The sequence below is a fragment of the Siphateles boraxobius genome, unplaced genomic scaffold (assembly GCF_051911475.1).
Source record: "Siphateles boraxobius isolate OS27281-9 unplaced genomic scaffold, OSU_SipBor_1 26, whole genome shotgun sequence".
Lineage (NCBI taxonomy): Eukaryota > Metazoa > Chordata > Actinopteri > Cypriniformes > Leuciscidae > Siphateles > Siphateles boraxobius.
In genome coordinates, this window is record NW_027508876.1 from 20,547,900 (window position 1) to 20,559,933 (window position 12,034).

At 35.3% G+C, this 12,034-nt stretch overlaps 1 protein-coding gene across 1 annotated transcript; it reads right to left on the minus strand.

Moving 5' to 3' along the window:
- Positions 1–64: 64 nt before the first annotated feature.
- On the minus strand, positions 65–11,831 carry sgk3 (serum/glucocorticoid regulated kinase family member 3). Its single transcript, XM_077244749.1, has 17 exons — positions 11,517–11,831; positions 8,720–8,901; positions 8,526–8,609; positions 8,162–8,234; positions 6,847–6,922; positions 6,423–6,498; positions 6,035–6,084; positions 5,355–5,412; positions 4,934–5,017; positions 4,698–4,829; positions 3,908–4,020; positions 3,413–3,449; positions 2,932–3,018; positions 1,813–1,908; positions 1,573–1,728; positions 1,127–1,216; positions 65–1,034 (listed from the first exon to the last, which is right to left on the minus strand). Exons 2-17 carry the CDS (start codon positions 8,795–8,797, stop codon positions 864–866), a joined length of 1,461 nt encoding a protein of 486 aa, XP_077100864.1. The 5' UTR covers positions 8,798–8,901; positions 11,517–11,831; the 3' UTR covers positions 65–863.
- Positions 11,832–12,034: the final 203 nt, after the last annotated feature.

Below are 12,034 nucleotides of genomic sequence, written 5' to 3' on the forward strand. Positions count from 1 at the left end.
TCCCAATCCCAAATGTACTCTGAACATAATACATGCAAATAAGAGGCAACATGTGACAGCCAAGTGATTCAAGAAAACGTGTTTACTTGTACAGTACATCATTTAAAGGTAATGTCATAGGTCAGTAGGCACTATGGTGTCTCCTCTCATAAGCAGAGGGTGGCAAATGAAATAGTGGTTTATAACAGGGTCATTGTCAGTATTTAAGTGCTATCAACTCTAAGAAATCTAATATGCAAATAGCGACAAATGTATAATTTACACTATGGCTGTTAATGACCCTTACAGGGTTTACTGAAATTCACTTCGAAACAGCTTAAAGGTCTGCCTATTTATCTAACTCACATATTACACAGTATAAAGGGAATATATATTAATATGTCAAGCAATAAATTAATTGCTTGTTTTGAAATAATATGAAAAAAAAAATCCCCTTAAAGTAAATTTCTAATAAAAGACTAAACTACAAAAACTTTATTGTTCATACACTGCACAATATTATAAGCAATCAAGTGTAAGACTTAGGGCAAAAACAAGGAATGCGTCAAATTGGATGTTTTGTTTACAAATATCACCAGCCCTTGAAAATATTCTCAGGAAAACAACATCATTACTTCAGCTCCTGAGCTGAACTCTCAGGTAAGGCGTTCAATGTTAAACAAAATATAATGTTATTTCTGCATAAAAATAAAGTTTGAAACACCCTGCATCCCAAAAGGTATATGCACTGCTTCTGTTAAGAAACAAAAGGGTCCACCCTCCGATTGGGACATCATGCTCAGCAAATGCTTCCCTTTCATCAGAGAGTGTGTTCACAGAATTTTAATGCAGCTCTCTGTGGATCGCCATAAGCAGTGCCGCCCTTACAGGAAAGAATCTTCTGATGGCGGCGCGTAAGAAAATCCCAGGAAGGCATCATCAGCTTCCATGACACTAGCATTGATGATTGACTGCCCTGAAGAGAAGCACACCGAGTTTGGCACGGTTTCCTCTGTAAACTCGGGATCAAAGTTTGAGATGTCATACTGGGATTCCTGCAAGAAAACATTTGAGAGTTGACTGTTTTAATATACTGATGTATTAAAGTTTTAAACTTTAGCAAAATAATTATGTTGTTAAATCTCACCACACTAGGGTTGAATGGAGGAGGAAGCTTTTTCTGTTCAAGGTCATCCCAGTTAATGGATGAGAAAAATTCATGTTCTTTGACTTCATTCTGTAACAAATAGCATACAAGGTCTTTTTTATGATATTCCAAGATATTTTAAAAAATTCAAAATTGCCTGACTGTTTGGTTGCTTTGTTGGCATTTTAACGCCATGCCAGTTTTCTTGGCTATTTTCATGACGAATAACAATATTATAAGATGTATAGAAATATTATAAAAAAGCAATTTCAATTTTTATTTGAAAAATATGAGGTTAATTTTTTATTTTTTTTCGAAAGTGTTTCATTGCCTGATTGAATGCCATGTATCATGAAACTATACTGCAAAAACACTATTGAGATTCTACTAAAATGTTTGACACAATCATCCACCAGGGGGTGATATATAAGTACTAAATATCTCACAAAGTCATCTATGAAGCCGAGCCTCCTGGTGTGGTCTTTCTCCAGCAGGGTCTGTAGGATGGACCAGGCAGCTGTGGATGCCCCAGGGCGCATGACAAGCTCCTTGTGTAGAATGTTGTCATACATCTCATGTGTGTCCCTGCTGTAGAACGGAGGCTGTTGGCATAAATGTAAAACAAGATTTAAGCTTTACTACCAATGTATTTCAGACAACTAGCCAGATTTGTATTTGTACCTTACCAGCCCATAAAGCATTTCATAGAGCACAGATCCCAGACACCACCAGTCCACAGTGTTATCATAGGGTTGTTTCCTGAGTACCTCTGGAGCTAGATACTATCAAAACAACAAAAGAATGCAATTATTGCATTAAATTTGTTATGTTTTTCTACCCTCCAAAAGCTTAATTTGCCGTTAATAGAGTGCAGCAGCCATGACGCCAGAACCCAGAAGACTAATTCGATGGTTCCCTCGAAATTTTCCTATGGGTTTTAAGATTTATTAGTAAAATAAGGTCTGTGGTAAACATAACTTGACGATATTTGGATGCTTTTCTCTACAACATAAATTACACACGCCCAAATCGAAAAGGCGAATTTTGAAGCAGTTATGTTTATTATAATGTATGTTTCTAATAAGTAACTAGAAAATAACGTTTGGGGTGCAAGTGTGTGTAATAGAGCAAAACATATGTTTACCACAGACCTTATTTTACTCATAAACTGAAAAACCCATTAGGAAAATCTTGAGGGAACCACTGGTGAATTAGTATTCCGGGTTTCGAAGTCACGACTACAGTACCCTATTTTCTCTGAAGAAAATGTAACAAGGGTTATCTAGGCAAGTGTGATGACCAAATATGTAACCATTTAATAAAAATAAATCACAATAAGTTTTTTTTTTACATACAACTAATGAAACCATTTATTCACTGCAACATGTTAGACACACTTTTCAAACATTAAGACACATGCTATACATTACCGTTCAAAAGTCTTTGGTCTGTAAAAAAAATGTCCCATTTAAATCTTATTTTAAATGTAATTTATTCCTGAGAATACCAAAAGTGAATTTTCAGCATCATTGATGATGATAATTACATAATATCTTATTATTATTAATGTTGAAAACAGTTGTGCGGTTAAATATTTTTGTGGAAACCGTGACATATTTATCAGGATTCTTTGATTAAAAGGAATTTCAAAAGAATAGCACCTATTTAAAATAAAAACTTTTTACTGATCAATTAAATATGTCCTTGCTTTAATAACAGAATTAATTTACTATTAAAAAATATCTTACTGACCCCAAACAGTAGTGTAAGCATCATTCATCCATCGTATTTATATTATACAATACCTCAGGTGTCCCACAAAATGTGGTTGTTGTGTCTGCTTGGGAGATGCCCTCTTTACACAGTCCAAAGTCAGTCAAGACAATATGTCCCTTAACAAACAAAAGATGCCAACAGGAACATTTTCAGGAAGCATGTCACCACACAAAAGGCCTATTCTTCACAGAGCCAAAGAATCTAGTGTCTGACTGGAATATTTGGCAGGGCCTTGAAACCTCAGTTTCATCAGATTTGACAGGAAATGCACAAATAAAACTTAAACTAATCTCTAGCATTCTTACAAATTAAAAATAAGTCTTCGGTTTCATTGCTATATTTTATTTGGCTGGCCAAAGCTATACCTCGTACACCTCGTCTTGGAAAATCAAAAGAGTTTGTTATACTTCACAGTGAGGGTAGATTACTCTGTTTCCCCTGGAACTCTCACAACGTTGATCAGCTATGCTCTGGCAATGATAAAAGTGGGGAAAAAAGAGGGATACTTACTTGAGAGTCCAGCAGGATATTTTCTGGTTTCAAGTCCCTGGGAACACAAGGAACACTTAACGCGTTAGCATTCTGTCATATGTTTTCAGCCAGGAACAATTCAACTGAAATATGTTACACAGAACACACAGAAAAACCATCAACAGTGAATTGTGGCTATTATAATATGACAAGACAAGCAATTTAATTCATATGAATAGCAATCCTGACACACCCTATGAATGCAAACTATGCTCTCATGATGGCCATTTCACACGTGAGTGTAATTTCAAATGACTACAGTCAAGTCAGTTCATCAATCACAATTTTTTCAGGTACAGTTCCAAGTCACATTATGGCAACAACGCGGAAAACCAGAGGAGGTGTAGAATGTGTCTGTTAAACATTTCTTTGCGCCTGGGAATTCTCACACACGTTAACAGCTAAACATCATCTGAGATCCACAAAACCTGTGTATTTATAGCTTGAGTGATTCTTTAATAAAGCTGAATTTACCTGTAAACAATGTTAAGAGAATGCAAGTAACCCAGAGCACTTGCCATCTCTGCGATGTAAAACCTCGCTCTGGGTTCAGGAAAGGTCCGCTCTTTTTGCAGGTGAAAGAAAAGCTGTAATGGAAAGAATCAAAAATCGCAATATTCACTTAGTAAATGCAGAAAATAGTCAGGCTACCTATTACATCATGGTTTGTCGTGGCTATTTTTTTAGCCTGCCTCACAATGCTACTGATTGTTTATGTTATTTTTCATTAGCTGACATTTAAAATTATGTTCATCAGACTTATAAAACCTAAAAAACAGGAAGTCAGACCAGTGATTTAACTGAGCATGTGAATAGGAACCATGCAAAATGGCAATAAAATGACGAATAATTTGCAACAGTCATGCATGGGCTTCATCTCACTTACATGTCACATGGCAATCTCCTACATTTCCTTGTTAAAGTGATAGTTCACCAAAAGATTGTCATTATTTACTCACACTTATGTCATTCCAAACCTGTATGACTTTTTTTCTTTTTCTTTTAATTTGTTGTTTGTACGGGAAAAAAAACAGTTCTTCAAAATATCTTTTGAGTTAGGCAGAAGAGAGTTTGAAATGAAATAAGGATGAGCAATTGATGACAATATTTGGGTGAACTATCCCTTTAAGACATACAATGACAAATGTCACTGTCAACAATAGCTCTATTTATAACATATTGGTTTAATCTGCCAAACAGTGGCTTTTGAGATGTGATAAGGCAGATGTCAGCCTTGAGTTTCAAAACCACAAATAATACTCACTTCTCCACCATTGACAAAATCCAGGACAAAGTATAATTTGTCTGTTGTCTGAAAGGAATAGTGAAGTCCAACCAGAAAGGGGTGTTTAACATTCTTCAGCAACACGTTACGCTCAGCCATAATGTGCTTTTGCTGGCGTGAAAAGAATATCAAATGTATTCATTAATCAAATGTCAAAGAACATAAGAGAGAGAGGATTATTAAAGTTTTGGCTTTAAAACAAAGAAAATCATTACCTCTCTCCTGTTTAAAATGACCTTTTTTTGCAAGACTTTGATGGCGTAACACTTCCCATCCCGCTTCCTCTTTGCAAGGAGAACCTTTGTGTGGGAGGGGACACGATGGGTTAGCAATAGTTTCACCTTCCAGTACGTCCAGTCGTGGACAAAAAACAGACAAGCTCTAACTTCATAACTGAGATACTTTCACTTCCTGAATGGAGAGTCCGTGGCTTAGAAACAAACACTATGGCTAACCATACAGCAAACAAAACAGAGAATGTATTAAGGCTCAGTGACATTCAGAACTTTCAGTAACTGACACATAACATGCTACAAACAAGGAATTGACCCAGTTTCACTTTCTCTCACTACTGTGGCAGTCAATAATTTCACTACATTTATATCAAAATGTATTATATTTAAAAAGAAAATGTACCTTTCCAAAGCTTCCCTTTCCTATGACTTTAAGAAAGTCAAAGTCTGTAGGTTTTGCTCTATGGAAAAGATATGGAAATTAAGGCTAAAATAAAGGCATTTGCATCATTAATTTCTAGGGATGCACTTATATGTATCTTATTTTGGCCGGAACGATAACCGATAATTCTTTATATTTGAAAGCCGATAACCGATATACAGTATTGGCCGATAAATCTAAATCCAAATTTGTATAAACTTTTTGAGAGCCTGATTACAAAAGTCTCACCATTAAAAGCCATGTCCCAAGCACACAATTATAATGATGTTCTAATTATAATTGTATGTAGCCTATATGACTGACTTGCTGTAAGTGTAAGTGTAAGTATGTAACACTTAACGGTATTTTTCCTTTGTGACTCCAATCATATTTCAAGAAATTCAAAAACATCATGGCGAAGAGTGCGCATCTTAAGTGTCTCAGTTGAAGGAAATAATCCATTATTTATCTGCTTTAATATATCGAACCGATAACGACAACATTAAAAATGAACGTATATCGGCTGATACTGATATGGTGGCCGACATATTGTGCATCCCTATTAATTTCCACCATTTTTTGCTACCAAATTTATACATATTTATCACTATACAAAGTAATAAAGTCTATACAATTATTTTAAACAATTATAAAACACTTACTGTGGGTTCGCAGATGGTCCCAGGTTAATGTTTCTAGAGGTAGAGTTACTCTGTAAGAGATATGACAAAAATACAACAACTAGGTATGACTCAATTCAAAGTTGTAGAAAAATTATTTCTTTTTATTTATTTATTATGAATTTATTTGCATATGAACAGTACATAATATAATCTTAGATTTAAAACCTAAAAAAATGTCTATTTGTTCTATTTTGAACAAAACATTCATTTATAAATAAGTATAGCATCTCAAACATGCTTAATATATACCTAAATAACACTCAATGCCTGTGAACACAGCAAGCAAGCGAGACAGCTAGCAAAGTATAAAGACAGTTTACTCAAATACCTTGTATATTAAAAACATAATATTAGTTCAAATACCTACCTTGTCATCTTCATCCTCTGAGGCATCAGAGAAGTTTTTAGATTTGTCCATCTGCAGAAAGTCTTTGACATCAGGACTGCGCATTTGAAATGAACATTATCATGTTAGAGGTCTGACTGAGGCGATACAAAGCCACAGCTGTGAGGAGAAATATAAGCTAACATCAACAGCTCTCTGTAACAAGAACCGTAACCATGGTGAATTTGACCGAGAATCAAAAAGAAGCATCTTTTATTTGGCACAAGTTCAAAAGATATAATCGAATCAACTTTGTACTCAAAGTTCAGAGAGATATCTAGTTGTGGCTGGTTTTGGCTTGTTTCCATCCAAAGACCATTCAAATTTTACAAAAATGTAGATGCATTTACACCGTGAGTGGTGAAAGAAACTGGAGGAACATAAAAAAACTGGCTGATATACTCACTAGTTGCAGAGCTGTGGATGGGACACAATCTTCTGAATGAACTCATGTAGCCCCGCTCTTCTCTGTTTTATAAACTCTAAGAATTACACAAAAAAACATAGGCGGTTCATAAAAAAAAAAACATTTTGATAAAAATGTGTATAGCAGTAGTTCTCATCTGGTTTTGCCCGATATTACATTAATCAAGAAGTGAGCCAACACAATATAACAAATGTTTATCATAAAAAGGAAACAAAAATCCCAATTATTAAGAACTGCCATGGTTATAAATTCAAAATTATAACCATGAAACAGACAGAATAGGATAATGTACACTTATGAATTTTGGCTTCATGTTCTTGGTAGCCAATAATTCACTGTACTAAACACTTTGTGGTAGACACAAACCATGTTTATTCTCATTGCAAGTAAACCCATATTTATCCATGTAGTCTGAATCATTATTTTAATCTAGCATATTTTTGTTTGTGGTTTTTGCGGATGTCTAGCAACCTGTCCATCTTGGCATCTGCTTATTTGCCTAGTTTGCCAGGAAGTGACATGTGAATTTGCACCAAAATAAAGGAGAGCATGATTGCTGATGTCAAAAGCTGTGCATCCAAAAGTGATAATGCAAGCTTTTGATATTATCATGCTGTCCACGACCCAATCAGATCTACGACCCATTTTTGAGAACTTCTCATGACTAAAATCACCTCTGACAGGAAATAACTAATTTATCAGTAACTTATCAAAACCAATGCTGTCCAATGTGAATACAAAGTGAACCCTCAGTGGAGCATGGGAAGCTACCGTGAAAATATGCACCAAATAATTAGACTGTTATTGTCCAGTGAGACAGCAATTATCCAGAGAGAATGAGGGGGGGGGGGAATCCTACCAATGGTGAAGAAGCCTTTAGAACATGTGCACAAATTTTGCATGTGCTTCCAATGACCAGATGATTTCTCTATGAAAAAGATCTTGACCACATACTGGCCACATAATTGGTCGCATATGAGTTAAATACAATTGGTACTTGGGTGTGCATTCTCATTTTGTTATTTATGCACACAACTTTGCTGCCACATTGTCTGAGAGCATAACATGAGATTAAACAAGGACAAAGATTTTATAGGCTCGGGCTGAGCGGATTTAGCATGGCTGATTTTCTGTAGGGAACACTGTTGGATAATCAAATTTGTCAAATACACATGATCTCTGTTAAGCTAAATGAAGCAAAGTCACTAACGTATGTGCACGAGATGACAGAATTTTTCTACGGGCTCTGTACAATATGCAATAATTCATGAGAAATCAAGGAAATGTCAAATACCTGGGTCAAAGTTGTCTCCAAATATTCTCTTAGCAGGAATCTTCAAATTCAGAGCAGGAAACAGTTTTTTCAACTGTGGAAAAAAACATTATATTTTTTAAAAAGCACTACCATTCAAACTTGGAGTCTTCCTTATTTTTTTTTTTATTTTATTTTTTTTTACAAATTAATATATTGACAATTTTACAATATTACTGTTTTATTAATATTATACTGTTTTATTAAAAATACTGTAAAAGCCTTTGTGATTATAATAGACTTAAGAAAAACTCTTACTGACCCCAAACTTTTGAAAGGTTTGTACAGGACATTTTACAAAAAAGATACATTCCAAAAGATTAACACTACAAATCAATGTACTTACAGTGTTGTACAGTTTATCAAACTCTGCATATCTCCGGAACACAAACCAGTCATGCCTCCCAACACTGACCATTACTTTGTAAACCTAACGATACAAGGATGAAAACATTCACATATCCGATGCTCTAACATAATATTAAAAAAAAAAGAGTGAGACAGAGTGTGTATGAGAGCATCAGAGGTAATGTGACTCACAGTATAGCGTTTATTCTTGTCTCTCTGTTCATTGTAGCAGGGAATGCTGACATTGGGGAAGCTAGGTTGCTCCTCCATCCTGAGGCCTCTCAGAATCTCACAAGCAACGGCCCACAGGTCCTCAGAATGCTCCCCTGGCTCTTGTGCACACCTGATTCGGATGGGAACACTCCATTTTGCTCCTGCACAGAACATAAACATAAGCAAGATGTTCTACCACCGTCAAGTGCTCTTTTCAGCAAGTGTCCAGCATCCAATTTAGCTCCAGAGGGCCTTGCATGACAGGACAGGAAGGCCACTCAGAGTCACTAATCAAGTGTGGCATGAACACAGAGAGGAGTCTCAGTCTGGCCAGTCAAGCGATGAGTCTCCACCTCTCTTTTCCTCGCATTCTTTTATCCTCCCCTCTGCTTCTCTCCAACTGAGAGGGAGCAAACGCAGATATTTTTCTTTCATATGCCACATACTCCCTCTGTCAAGTGCAACACACCAGTGCTCTCTGGGTGGGCGACATTCCCCTTCCCCTCTGAGGTACTGTATATGAGGTATTTTTAGAAAACGCTGCACCGGACCTACAAGATGCAGATTTAAAGGCCAGGCAAAGCCTCTGAAGAGCAGCTCAGGAGAAAGTGAATGAGCGCTCAGAAATATTTATGTGCACAGGAACACCGACATTCCTCAGTTTATGATTTTTTAAAAAGTCAGCATTTTCAGCAACAGTTTTAGCTTGATGACAGGTAAAAAAAAAAAATACTAATAATAAAAAATGTAAAAATAATCAAATCTATATATGCAGTATATAAGATATAAAAAGCTTTTTTATTATCATATTACAAAAACCTGAATTCAAATAATTAGCTATGTACCGAAATTCTGTGAGACACTTTAAATGCACCAGCTTCATCAAAATAGTGACCACCAAAACAAAGAAAAACAGACAATTTTCTAGAATAATAAACATCTTTACGCATATTATAATTATTTTTAAAATAAGCAGTAGAATAAGTACTCATCACACTGCATGACATGAAATACAAACTAAATGTGTCCAGATGAGATAACAGACTGTAGCTTTTGCAGACATAATTTACGTACCGCTGAGATCTGTATTTTCTACATTCATGTGAGCTTGGAAGAATGTCACAAGTGTATTTGCCTACGTGGCCATTGAACTATTCAAAGATTTTGAGGGAGTTTAATGATAATGACTCACATGCATATTCAAATGTGTAAGATATATTGGAGCTCTAGTATTGTTTAAATATGCAAATAAATAAACTTCCCAGTGCATCTGCCCAGCTCTAACGATTTACCTGCAGTTCTCTTCAACTGGAAACACTCACCACCAGGAAGCATAGCCTTATTGAAATGTCTGTTCCAGAGTCAGAGCCAAATAACCAAAGAGAAACACTTCACCTTGAAACTGAAACTAGAAACTGTTTTCTTTATGCACGACATGAGAAGTGAAAGATCACTGTCAAAGGCTTATTTCAAATTAACAAAATAAAATCAGGACAAATGACACCACAGCTTCAGGCTCATTATTATGCAATTTCAGGAAACTATAGCCAATTAGTTAATGTCCTCACTACATAGAAGTAGTCAAAATGTTACTTTTATTAAACCTGACCTCATACTATAACACCTCAAACTGTCAAACAGGTTTGAGCAGCGCAAAGAAAGTGCATATGAACAGACATAAACTAGCACAGACATGTCACACATTAAAACCTAGATTCATCCCGTGCCAAAATGCATCAGTGCAGGTTTGTACAGCTTTCATGTGTAATCCTACATTATTAAAAATGTTATATCTAAATACACTGGAATCTATAAGTGGGATGTGTGTCAAAGAAACCAATAAAAAAAAACAGGACAGTTTAACTTCCAATAAAATTTCTAACGGAAGGCTTGGGGAATATTTCACTTGTTGGTCATATCATTTTTATTTCAATGGACAACATTACTCCTCAAGAATACTGAATGACACAGACTAGCCCAACCAGGATTCATAGATTAGTTTCTCAATTAGAAACTATTCTATGAATAATTCAAAAAATAAATCATCCATGAGTATTGTTGTTAAATTAGTTTAAGAAATCAGTTTAATTTAATGAAATATTACCAAACAAGGGATTGAGCAATATATACTTTTTGATGCAAATGCAGATGATTTTTGTCTAATAAGTAATAACCAATATGTAGGACTGATTTTTATTAATAGTTTCAAATAACTAAACAATTATGACTACAATATAGTAGCTGGTACAGAAAAACTGATTACTGATTAAATAAAGAGTGATAATAAAACTGATTATTAGTCTCTATTTTTATTAATATTAATATAATAATAATATATTCAAAATAAATAGCACTGCTGCAGCACAACACATTCAAACGACATAAATGGCTGAAAATAATGACCGTGGCCTGAATTATTTAATTCATGATGGCCATATGTTGTAAATAGGAAGATTTTTGTAACTAGATATTCAGACGGCTAGGAACATATTTTGAACTGAAATCAAGCTTCAAAACAAAAACCCTGACTGGAAGACATTCGTTTCTGGCAGACAGTGGCTGACATTTGTTTCCTTCTTGTAAGTTAGATCACTGTATTTCTGGCATTTGGCTTGCCTGTTAAATAAATAAATAAACATTTTATTACGTAATGTACATTGTGTACTATCGCAGAGAATAGACATGTTACAGCCCAAACTGTACTTCAAACACCGACGTACTTCTAGAGGTACTCACGAGCTTCATATTGTTCAAAGACAGTCAAGACATAACTTGCCTTATTTTCTCACTTTTTCCATCCAACTGACTCCAGTGACGTGTCGGGAGGCAAAGGAAGTCCAACGATTCAAATACCAAACTCGGCGTGTCTGGGTACTAAATACTGACCCAGCTTAACGGAAAGAATTTGTAGTCTCCTACATTCATCATATAACCAATGAACCGCCAGTGAAAGAAAGACACATTGACGTTTGTTTCGAAGTTCCGAAACAATCAGTCACGCGACTGAATGCGAGAGAGGAACGAAGAATAGTAATGTTGTAAAGGGGCATGAACAACAGCACCATCTAGCGGCAGAACTGTGACGCATACTGTCAATCACTTTTTTATATCATGTAGATTTTTACAAGGTAACTTGTTAGGGCAAGGATATTTTAAAATAAATTACGGGGGAACGTTTTAAATGTCATACATTCATAAAATGTATTAGTTATAACATTTTATTTTATTTACACTTGATATTTTTGTATCTTGCCTTTTACATTTTTGAATGATTTTGTTTCATATTTGTTTTAC

What these genes read in the sequence shown, in the direction of transcription:
- sgk3 (XM_077244749.1), bottom strand. Translation starts at nt 8,797, where the DNA reads ATGGAGGAGCAACCTAGCTTCCCCAATGTCAGCATTCCCTGCTACAAT. An exon ending in CATCCACAGCTCTGCAACTA is followed by an intron (nt 6,499 to 6,846) that starts GTGAGTATATCA and finishes TCAAATGCGCAG; the next exon opens with TCCTGATGTCAAAGACTTTC. An exon ending in CTCCATTCAACCCTAGTGTG is followed by an intron (nt 1,035 to 1,126) that starts GTGAGATTTAAC and finishes GTTTTCTTGCAG; the next exon opens with GAATCCCAGTATGACATCTC.